This window comes from Diplotaxodon limnothrissa, linkage group LG8 (genome assembly GCF_057381915.1).
Source record: "Diplotaxodon limnothrissa isolate DT_005_m linkage group LG8, D_limnothrissa_male_GT1.1, whole genome shotgun sequence".
Classification (NCBI taxonomy): Eukaryota; Metazoa; Chordata; class Actinopteri; order Cichliformes; family Cichlidae; genus Diplotaxodon; species Diplotaxodon limnothrissa.
In genome coordinates, this window is record NC_140603.1 from 6,305,398 (window position 1) to 6,320,229 (window position 14,832).

General features: G+C 39.5%; 1 protein-coding gene across 1 annotated transcript in view; it reads left to right on the top strand.

The window, feature by feature from the left end:
* gas7b (growth arrest-specific 7b) overlaps nt 1-14,832 on the top strand; it is a 60,440-nt gene that overhangs the window by 37,875 nt on the left and 7,733 nt on the right. The window contains exons 6-11 of the mRNA XM_085361187.1: nt 842-931; nt 4,080-4,195; nt 4,413-4,487; nt 10,339-10,417; nt 14,134-14,262; nt 14,811-14,832. The exon at nt 14,811-14,832 is cut by the window's right edge and continues 102 nt beyond it. Of these exons, the coding sequence (XP_085217313.1) occupies nt 842-931; nt 4,080-4,195; nt 4,413-4,487; nt 10,339-10,417; nt 14,134-14,262; nt 14,811-14,832 (511 nt within the window). The remainder of the gene's footprint in view (nt 1-841; nt 932-4,079; nt 4,196-4,412; nt 4,488-10,338; nt 10,418-14,133; nt 14,263-14,810) is intronic.

Sequence of the window (14,832 nt, forward strand, 5' to 3'; positions counted from 1 at the left end):
ACTGTGGAGACGTGTCTACTTTTTTCTGGGCTCTGTCTTTTCTGCTTCTTTTTCTTGTTGGCTTGACAGCAAATGAATCTGCAGAGCGAAGTGTAGATTTTCATGGCAAAGCAACGTTTTTGTTCTGCTAAACCTAGAAGCGATGAATTGTCAAAGCACCTCTGAGATCTGAGAATCTATTATACTATGTGAGTTCACTCCTGAAAGCGGTGAGGTTACCTGTGGTTGTCTGCTACCTTTCCACACTAGTGTAAAAGTTTGAAAAAAAACCCCAATAAGAGCAGAGAGTAGTAGAGCATCATCAGTTGTGTGCAGTCCCTCTGCTTATGAGTGCTTCACAGCGGGGAGACTTGAAGCCAACAAACTCAAGAACACTGCTGCTGACAATTTACACCGCCGCGATAATTAAAGGCAATTTTCCGGAATCCATCCCACTGATTGCTCTGAAACCAGAGTAGAGCAGAGAGTGTCGGGCTATAGAGCAGAACAATGTATCCTCAAAAAAGCTAAGAACCACAATGGCGCTGTGTTGACAATGCTGTCCCTGAGGACAGCGAGCGCTGAAAAAAAAATAAACGAACAATGTCAGCTTGACTGTAAACGTTTGGGCTTTTTTCACATCGGCATCTTCTCATAGCTGCACGGATGAGAGAGGGTTGCCAGAGCAACAGAGCACGCGCTACCTTGAATAGCAGTGCAGGTGTATGTGTGAGAGAGTGCACGTGCACGTGTGAACTGCCTGTCAACACAAGGAGCAATCACAGGTGTGTGAAATCAGTTATTCGTCATGATCCCATAAACTGCCCATTAAACTGCGCTTGCTCCCCCCTCTCTCCTGCAGATCAACTGTGTGACGTTCCCATCACCCGCCTGCATGCCCGAGCAACAGCTACTGAAACCCAGTGAATGGAGCTACTGTGACTACTTCTGGGTAAGTTTACCTGAGTAACTATTTTCTATAGATCAAGTCCAGAACCTACAAAAACATAATCTTTTCATGATTTTAGTTTTTATATAGAAAGATTTGCAGTTGACCATCCTTATGTGTCCATGTTATGAGAAACAACACTGGATCCTCTTCATCTTTCATCGTGATTTCATATTTATGTCATCCTGGCCCAACTGCACGCTGGGAATCAGTATTGGCTTTAATAACATCCAAGACACAGCGCAGCAGGGAAACACATTACATGTAACTGGCTGGAGCACAGTGAGGCCAGCTGGCCTCAGCTGCTCTTGTTTGGACATCTCCTTCCCCTGCAGTGTAATTTCTACCAGGTGCAGTTTGTGTGGTAACACACTGTAATCACAAACACAGGTGACAATGCAGTAGAAAGAAAGAGAGAGTGGAGAAAGTGGATGGGAGAGTCCAGGAACATCTGGTTTTCTGTAAAATGTGCAGTTCCCAAAATTCAGGATTATCTGTTCTCTGAGTTCCGATGTCAGTTTGTCATGTATGGTGTAGCTCCCAGTCTACTGACTGCTTTCTGCAATTAAAGCTGTACGCACTGTCCAGTGTTTAAGTGATTTCTAACAGGCTTTAGAAGATGTTAAGAGACTTTAGACACAGTTTTAAATATAGCCTGTATATAAAAAAGGTACAACTCAGCACCACTTCATTGAAATAGCTACTGCAATATTATGCGTGGTCGTGTCCAACACTGAAGATGTAGTCCTGCTGTCGTGTTGACTGTCTAGCCATCGCAGTCTTAGCTAGCATCGTCTGCTTGCTGTCTAGCTCACTATCAAATGTCATTTTATTATGTCCTCCATTAAAACTCTAAAAAATTAAGAAACACAGTCCTAATCAGTGTTGGTCAAGTTACTTGAAAAAAGTAATCAGTTACTAATTACTGATTACTTCCCCAAAAAAGTAATCCCGTTACTTTACTGATTACTTATTTTCAAAAGTAATTAATTACTTAGTTACTTAGTTACTTTTTAAAAACACGATTTACAACCTGAAGAGGTGATAAAGCGATAGATCTTTCAGCCCAATTCTACTTTTTCTACATAATCCATCATACAAAATGTAATCAAATGGAAAAGTCTCTTTTTTTAACTTGTTTTATTAGTTTTAATCTTTTAATTTTATGCATCAAGCAAAAATTTAATTATATGCAACATTCTCTGACTTGAATAAATTAGTTTAACATTTAAACCTATTTTCTACACATTCCAGCACATAAAATAAAATATTTTTTGTGTTTACACTCACTCTTTCAAATAGATGCAAGTAAAACACAGCAGAAAATAAATAAAGTCAAAGACTCAGCGGTCCTTTTGCTCTATTTTCACCTGTAAAGCAGGAGTAGGGTAGGCGGAGGTTTACCCTGGTGCAGGTGTGCCGCAGCGGTCAGTTGAAGAATCCGCGAGTTTCTCTGTGAATTTCCCATTACGTCGTAGCGCACTCGGTGCTTGCTTGGAAGTTTAGGGGGTTTTTTCGCTGTAAAAAGAAGTTTTCTTCCCACGCACGATGGACACTAATGTTTTTGTCACTTTTTATAGAATCAAACTCAAAGTAAGGTCAGTACTTCTACGCTTTAAACGCTGCACGCTCATACTCTCTCCCGCACTCGATATATGATCCATTGTTGATCTGCACACAGCTGTTGTCACGAACGGCGCACTCGCTTACGTCACTGTCATGAGACATTCTCGCAAAAAAATCACGGTTTCAGTAACACAGCGTTCCTACGTGAAAGTAAGTGTAATCTAATTACCGTTTTTGCAATAGTAATCCCTTACTTTACTCGTTACTGTAATCCGATTACTTTTTTCAAGTAACGCGTTACTGCCCATCTCTGGTCCTAATCAAGTGTTTTTAATCCAATATCAATTTAATTTTTAAAGCGCTCAATCTTTTAGTTCAGGTCGCTTCATACTGTAGGGTAAAGACCCTGCAATAATACAGAGAATACCCCAACAGTCAGACGAATCCTCATGAGAAAGCACTTGGCAACAGTATTCTAGGGTTTTACTGTTGGGGTAGTCACCGAAGACAACTTCAAACCTCAAAAGGTTCATGTCAATCGAAAAAACAGGATGAATGGATGGATTGGTCATCCCATGGATGCTGGGCATCGGAAATATTTATGTACTGTATCTGCTAAGGTAAGCGTGCCAGCGCACTTTTAGAAGCATGTTACATGTCGTCCCTCTCTACATTTTTACTCATGTCGTTGTAACCAATGATTAAAAAAAACACGACTTGCATTTTAAGGTGCTATTTGCTCCAGTAAGTGAGTTGCTCACCCCAAGACGAGATAGCATACAGTGGATATGTGACATTAGAGCAACATAGTACATCTGGAGGAAGTGAAACCAAGATAGGAAGCTGAAAGCTGTTAAAATACTCTCTGCTAAAAAACCTGGTGCTTGGAAGGTAATATCCAACTAGTTTAGGAAACACATGTCCAGCAGCTGTTTGCAGAAAACAGCTGGTGCGAGCTCTGATAAAGCATTGTAGCAACAGCAATGCCATCGATATGGTAACGAAACTGGTGGTTGGAGACAAAAGTATAATCAGAATTCTTGTGACTGTGTGCAATGAATTAGAAGACGGTTAGCAAATCCGACTGCTCAGAGTGATACAGCAGTAATAAAAGTAAGTCATGATATTCATCATGCATATAATGATCATATTAATCATGCATATAATGATCATATTCATCATAATATTACATTGTTGTTTTGATGATCACTGCAACTATTTGCAACTGGTTGCCAATCACCAACAACTCATTTTACTAAGTCGCAAGATGGCTTTTTGCTCTGATGTGACAGAGCCATGAATAAGTGAGCAGAAAGAAGCTAAAATGTCTTTTGAAGGTGAAATTTTTCACAGAAAGATTGAAGAATGAGGACGATGGTGGCAGAATAGCGCTAATCAAAAAGGGTTCTACAGTTTTCAGTGAAGCCACCTGATTCAGTTTCCTCTGGTGTCATCTCTTTGAGGGAGCGTGCAGCATGTTTATTTTACTTAGCAACTTTGTTGAGGTCTAATGTTCACGTGTGTGTTGCTAAGCGTTTGTTTATTCACTGCATTTCTCGTGTGTTCGCCTTGTTTATCTCGTTAGGCTGATAAGAAGGATCCCCAGGGCAACGGCTGCATTACAGGATTTGAGGTTTTGCTGCAGAAACAGCTGAAGGGGAAACAGATGCAGAAAGAGATGGCCGAGTTCATTCGAGAACGGTATCTGCTACGTTCACTTTTTTAATGTTTCATTTTGTTCACACTTTGTCCTCGGGTTACTGTGACAACCATACAGTTGTCATTAAAAACAAACCATTTCTCCTTTTTTCATGCTTGCTCTTTCATGTACATCAGTGCATTGCACAATAAAGGAAATGAACATGGAAACATTGTTGCGTACATGCCGTGTGGTAATCACCCTCTACTTCCTTCTCAGGATAAAGATAGAAGAGGAGTACGCTAAGAATCTCTCCAAGCTCTCACAGATCCCTCTAGCAAGCCAGGAAGAAGGGTGAGTGGCTTTGAAGAAGAAAGACACACAACCTGCCCTCATCACAGAGCGCCCTGTCACACATGGGTGCATGGATCAATATATAAAAAAAAAAAAGCCGCATGTCAACATTTGAAAAGCACTGTGCCAGGCTTCTCACTTTGAAGCTGCTTTAGAGTTGTGCAGGTTGTAAGTACCGCGTTTTAGGCTCCTTCCTTAACCCTTTAAGACCTACCATAGAACCAAGTTCGCCAGAGCTTATATTATATTTTTACATGCTGTGGAGCCATTTTTGGGAGCATTTCAAGTTGCTATACATCAATACAACCATTATAGCCCAAACTTTAATAATATGTCTGCATTAGGTGCATAGTAATTACATAAATTGCAAAAAAGTGCAATAAACTACAAAAAAATTGAAAATCGTTTTTGTTTTTTTAACATATATTTCTAGTTAGAGAAATTTAAGAGGCTTATCCCTCAAAACTGTAAATACAAAAAAGTTACACAAACTAGTTTCCCACCACAGGAAATTTATTTTGAGTGTCTTCATAGTTTTATTTTTGAAATACACCAATTTTTATATACTGCAGGAAAAACGAAAATAAATATTATAGTGCAAATTTGCAAAATAACAGCATATGCATCAAAATAAACTATTTCCAGCAGTGCAATATGAGTCTTAAGCATCCCAGAAACGACACAGAAAGTCATAAAGTCAAACATAACTTTTTAAAACACATAACAAGTAAAACACAAGCTCATAAGGCCCCGATCATAAAAAACTACATTTCCGCAAAATTATGTCACTTCCGGTTTCGGGCAGGTCATGCGGTCATGTGATAGTTCGCGCTGATGGACGTAGGAAGTGTTACAAACAGCTGATGGATCGGCGAAGCGTGTTTCTGGAATATCATGTTTTTGTTGCTGCAAGTGATTTTTATGCAGTTTTTGCAAAGCTATATGTGGAAGGAAACTGTGACCTAGGACAAGCTGATGGCATAAGATGTAAGTACAACTCCTCCAGTTTCATATGCAAAAAAAATTATTGCGCTAGCTTACTTGGTTGCAGACCTACCGGGATTTAAAAATAGTTACGCAAAACAGAGCGTGCCCGCTCCGATCGGCTGTAAAGGGTTAACAGTGTATTCTGTAATTGTATTGCACAATAGAGGGTACATCTCTTTAAGATATTTCAGCTTTAAACATTAGTTGGTTTAAATTAAGTAATTTACAATGACAGTGAACTTTGCTGATAATTTATCCCCTACATATATTACATGTAGGATACAATAAACATAAAGTTATTCCAGGTTTAGGTAACAAGCTTATACATCTACTTACTCTTAGCTCATGTGCTACGTGTCTGATCAGGTAAGACTGTCACATCAAAATTGCAGAGTGTTTAAAACTATACAAATGTGAATTTTATTTCTTAGGAATCAACTTGTCCCTTATAATTATTTTCACCTATTTTATACTTTTGTACTCAGTTTCCACAATCGAGCTTTAAAGTCTGCCATGAGTGATATTGCTAGGTGTAAATTGACGCTAATGCCGAATTAGTCGGCCAATTAGACAATCCAGCAGACAGCTCCTCAGTGAGCAAGCCAATCAAGTAGCCAATCGCGCGAGACATCCCGATGTGAGCTGGAGTCTGGAGGCCCTGTCAGTGAATCTGTGGCCATCCTGTAAAACCACTGCATGCTTTGATCTCCATCCTGCAACACATTCCAGCTATTAAAAGAAAGCACAGGAGAGGAGACACAGACGCATGCGAAGAGAGGGGGTGTGTTAGGAGATTGAAGGGGAGAGGGGAGGGGAAGGTGTGAAGCCCTGCTGGGGGAAAGAGAGTTTCCAGCCACTCCTCTTTTATCCTGTTTGACAACACACAGGATATCATGCTGAGGTGAGAGCAGCTCTTTGTCTGATTCACCGAGGGCACACAGGAACATGTATGTGAATCTCTTAACCTCAGCCTTTAATAGAAGCTCAGGGGTTAACGCAAGTTAAACTGCTGATTATTTGATGTTCACACTATCTAAATACGGATGAAGCACAATTTTTATTCAAATTATGATACATGTGGCCATGATGAAAGATTGTAGTGGCAATATAGGGCAGCAGAATCCTCAGCTAATAAAAAACTAATCACACAAACAAGGAATTTGTTGTGTTGCAAAAAGACAGTGGTGCAGAGAAAGACTATAAATTATACTTTTACTTTATACAAATACTTAGGAATAATTAGCATTGCAGCTAATTCATAAAATTATCCTAAAATATAATGTTAAATAATTAAATGATACCTAAATTAACCACTATTTTACAGTTCATGTATTGGTTTTTTTACGTTTGATTTGGTTTTTAGGCATTAAAACTAAGCAGAACTGCTCTTCTAAGATGGTTTACAATAACTTGCAGTTTCCTACTTTGCCAGTGATGTAACTTTGATTTTTTGTAACTTTTCTTGCCTAATCTCAGTGTAAGTCGTTCATGTGGTGCAACTACAGTATAAAACAAGTCTTTGGCTTGAAAACAACGTGGAAGTGCCTCTAACTTGGATTCCTATTAATGGCCACCAGATGGCGAGACATCTGGTTCCTAAAAGACTTCCAGTCCTACAGAATTCTGGGAGAAAATGGCCCGCAGACTTGAAAACTTTATGATGTCAGTCACTCATTTTGAGTCGTACTGAATAAAGCATTGTTCATGTTGCTAATTTCAGTCATTCAAGGTTTCAGAAAAGAAGATTACACAAGAAACACTCAGTGTCTTATGACTTGTGACTGACAGTGAGTGTGATCTTTTTTGTTTGTTAGATCTGGTTTGAAAACACCAAGATGATGATGCCAAAAAATGCTTGAGGCTTCAAAACAGGAATTTAAACAGGAACTTTAATAATTCATAAAAAGTTTTATTTAGAAAAAAAGTGACTTTAAAACTTGCTGGCAGAATACCTGTACAAGAGTTATGTCTTTCTTTAAATATTACGGGCTAAAACAAATCACTCAGATTAATACATGAATGTGTGTTGTTGCTGATTTGGTTGCTAATGTTAGCTACCATTAGCTAGCTAACATTCTAGCTAACTTTCAGATTCTTCTAGACTTGAGCTAGCATATTTTGAATTCAGCAAAAATAACATAGGCTGAAAAATATTGGACACTTTATTTGACATTATTATCATTTCTATCAGACAAAGAAAGAAGGCAAACTGTACACGGATGTAAGGGGGGTTCAGCTACACTTACCCTCCCTTTCAGTGTTTACATGCATATAAGATAACCCCTCTTCATGCTAGGATGGTAACAGAGTGGGATGGAATTGTCCCATATAGAATCCAGATTATGCCAGCCAGCTCAGTCTGCCCACACCCACAAAAGTGCAACACAATGCTTTCATTATGCCGTCCCTAAGGCTGGCTCTGTTGTCACACAGGACAATCACTGTTTTGTTGGTCGGTTCCTACCATCCGACCAGCCGCAGCCCAGAACCAGCCATCTATTTATTCCTGAATTTGCCATTTGTTTGGTGGGGATGTGAGGCATGTGACCATTTTTTTTATAGTTACCAATACTGTACTATGCTGAATGAGGAAGTGCATGGCAAGAGATTCATTTTCCCTGAGATGCAGCATTTTGTTGCCAAGTGACTGTCACTTGGAAATGCAAGATTGCAGGCACATGGCACATATAAGTTATTGAGTGTGAAGAATGTTTGAAGTGGTGCAGTTTTTCCAGTTTGGAATCATAATATCCAGATTCCTCTTAGTTCAAGGTTTGTCTTTCATCTGATGTCTTTTTAAGGTGGAAAGATACTGCATATGTATGAGCTGTTAATCTGGTCTATATTGAGCAAAGAATAATAAAATAGCCTTCTTGTGTGTAGAAAAGGAGTGTTTTCAAGCTTATTTTTCTACCCACAAACCAAAAAATTGATTTATTAGGTGAAAAAGTTGTATTTCAATTCAATCATTTAAGTCAGTTTTTAAGCACGCATGCCAAACATTTGATGGTTCTAGATTTTTGAATGTGAGAATTTTCTGCTTTACTTAAACTCGTGTTACACTCAGCTGAACATTAGAATAGAATAGAATAGCCCTTTATTGTTATTGTATATGTACAACGAAATAAGGATTTTATGACTTGAGCAAAATATAAATAAATAAATATCTTCAGCGCATTGGTCAGACCTCAAGGATATACAGATTACATTTCAGTGAGTACCACTGAATGTAAACAGAAGTGTTGCTTATTTATAGGAAGATTCTGTCGGTGGTGCTGTTTTCTTTGTTCAGCCATGGTGGCTGACTCTTTTAATGCTGACATCTATCTTCATTTCAGCCATACCTTTGTTACTGAGGCATCAAACATAAACACATCTGCTTTCAGTCTTTAAAGACAACGATGTCACTGTTATGACAAAAGGGTCAATTTCTGTAGTTCCCAATGTAAAGTGTGTGTGAACTCCGATAGTTAAGGTTAGACTTTTCAGAAGACACTGACACATTCACACAATTTCACACAGGCAAATCGACTTGTTAAAACCAATGAGTGTAGAAAACAGTCGTGGGTTAACACATGCTGTTTTTATGTGCCAGTGACTGCTCAATTTAGATGTATGTCTCCCCTTTCATTTAGATAGAAGCTTTAAAATAGCTCTCCAAATAAGGCCCTAGAGATATTACCAAGATGGTTGTCGAGTTGCATGACTTGTGTCTAGCAGGACTTTTCGAGAACTTTAAAAGCAGGAAACTGAAATGTTGTCTTGAGTCAAGGGGTTGGTGTGTATCGTGGCCTAGGTGTCACAGGGTGAGAGGCTGGGTATAACCTGGACACACTAGAATCAACAATTAAGCCAACACCCGGTGGTGCATCAGTTTTTTATGCCATTAATTTTTTATGATGATATTAGCTATCTGTCAGGCAAATCATTTCATAATTAAAAAAGCAAAGAAGAGGTGGGAGAAACAAGAATGAACTTATTAAGCATTTAATAGGCACAAACCTTCACCTGAAGAAAGGTGCACAGCTTATTCCGCAACCTGATTGGACGACACTGATGATTTGGTGTAACTGTTATAGAAATCATGCTTGCTGATTGCCGTTAGGCAGCTTTTGTTGTATCTAAGCTTTAAAATGATCTCTATGATTTGAAAAGCTCGCAATGGTTTAGATGGCGTCGATCTGGAGGTACCCGAATTTGCTCCGACAGTGTTTGGAATGTTCTGGATGTCAGTGTGAGGGAATTCCACAGGTCTTCCACTCAGAGCGGCGCTTTGAAGTGACCCGCTGACCCGCGAAGACCTCCAGTCCTGGACTTAAAGCCGTGTGTCTGTGACTGTCTGCCTAAGCAAGTGATTGTTTTACAGTCTTCATGATCTTGTTGCCATAAACCATTCTGTCTAAGAATGCAAACATATATCTGCACTATTAAAAAGACAAGTTGCGTGTGAAGATAATGTAATGTGCATCATCTCGTCTTCAAAACAAGCCTTCTGAGTTTTACTGCCCCCAGCTGTGTTGAGAAAGCTGCACTCGAAGCTGAGAGAATAAGTGGAGCCATATCTCATGTCCCATACATCCTAATCATCTGTTGAACTGGCGGTGGACCTCAGCTCAGCTCTGTAGATTTACCGGTTACTTGTGCTTCTGTGAACTTTTGCACTGACTACTCATGAGCCTCAACTCTGTGTGTGTGTGTGTGTGTGTGTGTGGGATTCATCCTGCTCCCTCGGCTCCGTCTTACCCCCCCATTTTCTCTGACAGCTTCCATGCCCACCCTATGAGTCTTTATAAAAGTGTGTGTGGTCTTTTATTGTGTAATATATTAACCACTCACACTCTCCCTCCTTCTTATCTGCTCTCAGTACTCTGGGGGAGGCTTGGGCCCAGCTGAAGAAGAGCCTGGCAGACGAAGCTGAAGTTCACCTTAAGTTCTCCTCGAAGGTAATTCATCAAACTCTGTCGGATCCGGTTAATAAGATATGAAACCAAATATTAACTAAACAGATTTTTCATAGTATTCTGACTGCCTGATTATTCGCCATGCCTGTCTATCTCTTAAAGCACAAAAGGGCATACAATAGATGCAGACAGGAAAAGCTTAGCAACAATGTGGCAACCAGAGACCACGGAATGTCTCAATAACAGGCAAAACTACCAATGGCAACATGAAGTGGGTGGATACCAATAAACACAAAGCTAGCATCGCTATATTATACAAGATATGTCCAGTGTTTGTTTTGTTTACAAAATGCTGAATGGATTCCTCCCCCGCACACCACAGACATAGTTTAGACCAAACCAGAACTGGCTTTAAGAGGCAACATTGTTTTCTTTGGCCAGATTACATTCACAACAACAGCTTAAAGTTAGTCGTGGTAAAAAAGAAAGAAAGGACACCCTCTGTCACTTTAGGAAATACCTAACCTGGTTTTAGCAGGTCTTAAAATTAGATTATATGCAAAGTGAGATTAACATGACATATTGCACCGTGCCATTATTTATTTAAGACAAACTGAGAAAATGGAACATGGAAGTACATGGTGACAACATATTTTGACTTTTACACTGATATAAAAGTGAATACATGCACAAAATGAGGGTGCTGTTTCTTGTTTTATTTGTGTTTCTCTTATCAGAATGATTAAAACAAACTAACAGTTAGTGCCTTCCACTCTGGACAGGAATCAGTTTGTCTCTGCTATTCAATTCAACTTTATTTATACAGCGCCAGATCACAACAGTCGCCCCAAGGCTCTTTATATTGTAAGGTAGACCCTAGAATAATACATACAGAGAAAAACCCAACAATCATGTGACCCCCTATGAGCAAGCACCTTGCCGATAGTGGGAAGGAAAAACTCCCTTTTAACAGGAAGAAACCTCCGGCAGAACCAGGCTCAGGGAGCCATCTGTCGCGACCAGTTGAGGCGAGAGAAGGAAGACAGGATATTCTGATTGAATGCGACCTAGCTTTATAATACGTTATTTGCGTTGCATCACATTTGTAAAAAAACACAACATTTTTACAGTTTTCATTCATTTGAGATCGCACGTTTATGAGAATGCACAAACAAAGGTCTAAATGAAGATTTCTTCACTTTTTGTTTTGTTTTTTTAACCGACTTTGTTTAGCCAAAGTTCAGTTCGATTCTTCAGTCTGATGCATTAACAACCAGCCACTCAGTTTATCCACAGCTGTTTGGAAACTACAGAGTACTGGTGTGAACACTTCTGCTGAGCTTTCTGTTAAAGCCCATCAATTCCTCTTTTCCCCAGGCTCCTGCTTTTTTAAAAGTGGGTCATTTAAACCTACACTGAAAATAGGTTTAGCTTAGATAAAAGCCATAAGATGTGATCTAACCCAGTTAACTTTTTAACGTAACCTTCAGGGACCCTGAACAGTGATAAATGTGACTGTGGCCCTGTGATTTGAACAAAGAGACTTCCTGCATCTCCCTGTGAGCGTCTCTTATTCATAGAGCCAAGGCTCTTATTTCACCTTACAGTTACTGAATAAACTGGGGGATGTTTTATCAGGTGGACTAATGTTTCCAGTTGTTTAACCTCTTTAAGCCTTATGATGAAGAGGTCACACTGTATTTTATTGGCTGATCACTCCGGACGGTCGCTGCTGCTTGGTTTTACAGTACGTCCATATTGGCTGCGGGTACTGCAGCCTACAGCACATGTGACTCACTAGGCAGACAGACTGCCTTCTAATGCAGTGACATAGAGTAAAGGGCTTCCTGATGGCTCTGTGGGCTGAAGCACATGTGTGTGACACGGAGGCTTTGACTCAACATTTTATTTATTGATTTATTTTAAAAATAATTTTTAATCGCGATTTCCCCACAAGCAGAAAGGCTGCGGGAACCGGTAGCAGATGATTTACGAGCGAGGCATCTTCTGTCTTAAGAACTCAGTAATGCTTTCAAAGTCTTCAAGGGGCCAGCTAGCGCTCTTCATTTTCAGATCGTTTTCGATGTTTGATGTCGAAGGAAAGAGGGGAAGACAAAAGACAGAGGCCAGGATTCCAGCTGGAGTGATGGAGGAAATGGAATCGGTGATGCACAGATGTGCGGCACTTTTCCAGGTTCTTGGAGGAGAAGGAAGGGTTTAAGTGGAAATGAATTTTGAATGACGGTGTGATTGCAGGAAGGAGCTGCACATCTCATTCATCACTGACAGCTGGGACAGGACACCACATTGCATATTACCAGTGACGGGCTTGCTGCTGGCATTCAAAAATAATATGGCCTTGTCAGAAACTTGGATCTGGAAGATGTGCTGTTAACTTTAAAAGCCACTTTACCAATAAAGGATCAAGCAAAAAGAGAAGCAAATGAATGATAACAACTGAGATTCTGGTTTTTGCTTGGCTCCTTCATATCAAAGCATTTGTGATCTAAAATAGCTCAGTGTCAGAAGATGATGACATGATATATGGAATGCAACCAGAGCAAATGGAGCTAATTAAGGTTCTGGATAATTAAATCTGATAAACAGAGAGGTGATTAAAGGGTGTCCCTTTGTGATTAATCACTAGCATTACTGTAATCTAAACTCTATAAACCTGAGTTGCTCTTGAAGAAGAAGTCATTTTATTGAAACTTCTCTTAATGTGCATTAACAGTCGCTGTATTTGTTGTTCAGTGCATGAATCTGCCTGACACATTTGTTTTCCCTTTCAGCTACCAGAATTCTGAAACCAATCAAAGTACCACATGGTTTTGAGTAGTGAACACTATAAGTCACGAAGTGCTAAATGAGACCAAACTTGGCTCTATTTTGTATCAGTGTCAGGACATACAATGGACCTGAGTGGCTTAATGACTTTTCTATGCGTTATTTTGTAAATACGGTCATGTTAAAAAAAAAAGGACATGTAAAAACAACCTCAAATGACTGACAACAAATGACATATTACACTATCCTTATTCATTTAACAGCAACTAAGTATAAATGCAGAAGCAGATGGTGTGAAATATTAAGTGCATCATGTGATTTGGTAGCTTGTAGAAGCATTTGTACCTGTAATAAAGTGAAGTAAGCTTTTTCTGTTTGACTTTGAGTCTCTCACATCATTGTGGAGGAACTTTAGCCCACTCTTATTTGAAACGTTGCTTTAGCTTATTGAGGTTTGTGGGAATTTGCTGGGATGTCCACTCCCGGGAGACTTTCTCCTTCTGTGAATAATCTTCCTCACTTACATTTTCTGTGGTTTGTTGTTGATTCAACAAACCAAAGTATATGAATGCTAAACTGTTTTTGACTAGCCAACAGTGCAAATATTTGGCTAATTAGCCACTAGCAAAACTTTTGGCTAATGTCTGTGCCTCTCACCTTTTTATCTCAAAGAAGATACTCAGAAATTTTGGAACTGTAAGTTTAATGAATCAATTCTGTCATAGCAGGAAAGCTGCAGTCAGTATTTCTCCTGTTTGCTATTTATTCCTGCTGTCTGCTGTCTATATGTTATTACGGCACAGTTGGTGTAGAGCATTGTACATGTACAATGACAATAAAGGGCTATTTTTCTATTATAGCAATGGCCAGTCATGTTTTACTGACAAACGCTTGCCTGAAACTAGCTTTTCATCATTTTTTTTCTGCTCAGAAAAAATCAGTATTCAGTATGTGTTGTTTTCTTTGAGCAGCTCCAGAGTGAAGTGGAGAAGCCCTTCCTGACCTTCAGGGAAAACTTTAAGAAGGACATGAAGAGGCTCGACCACCACATTGCCGACCTACGGAAGCAGATGGTTGGCCGCTATGCGGCTGTGGAGAAGGTATCCAAGCTCATACAAATATAAGAACTCATGTACGTTATATTATTTCATATGGCAGTATAAACTATTTAGGGAATCATCTCACTGCTGATTATAATTCCACATTTCTTCTATAAGCAGATGGCTGTTTCTCATCTGTTGGATATTTTGTCTTTGTTTATATATACAATAGAAAGCAACTGGGTAAAGCTCGTCTAACATCATCTGTCAGTGTCTTTATGATCAGCGATCATGCTGAGAAAGGACTCAACAGTTTCTCTCAAATAAAGTAAGTCGCCCATCAGAATGGGCGACTGAGCATTTAAAGCAGGACTGCAAATAAGTTACTGACATTGTTGGCTGTCAAAAGAAAGCTTTAACACTGAATGATGCATGAATGGTGCAGACAGCATTATCACTGTGGTGAATTGAAGAAGACTGTAACATTATTTTATCGTGTTAGCGTGATGCTGCACATTGTTTAAAGGAAAACATTTGCTGCCTGAAGCTCAGCCAGAAATTCAGATTGTTTTGTGAAAGTCTTTACTTCAGACTCTTATCTCTGGCAGGCTCGTAAAGCTCTGTCTGACA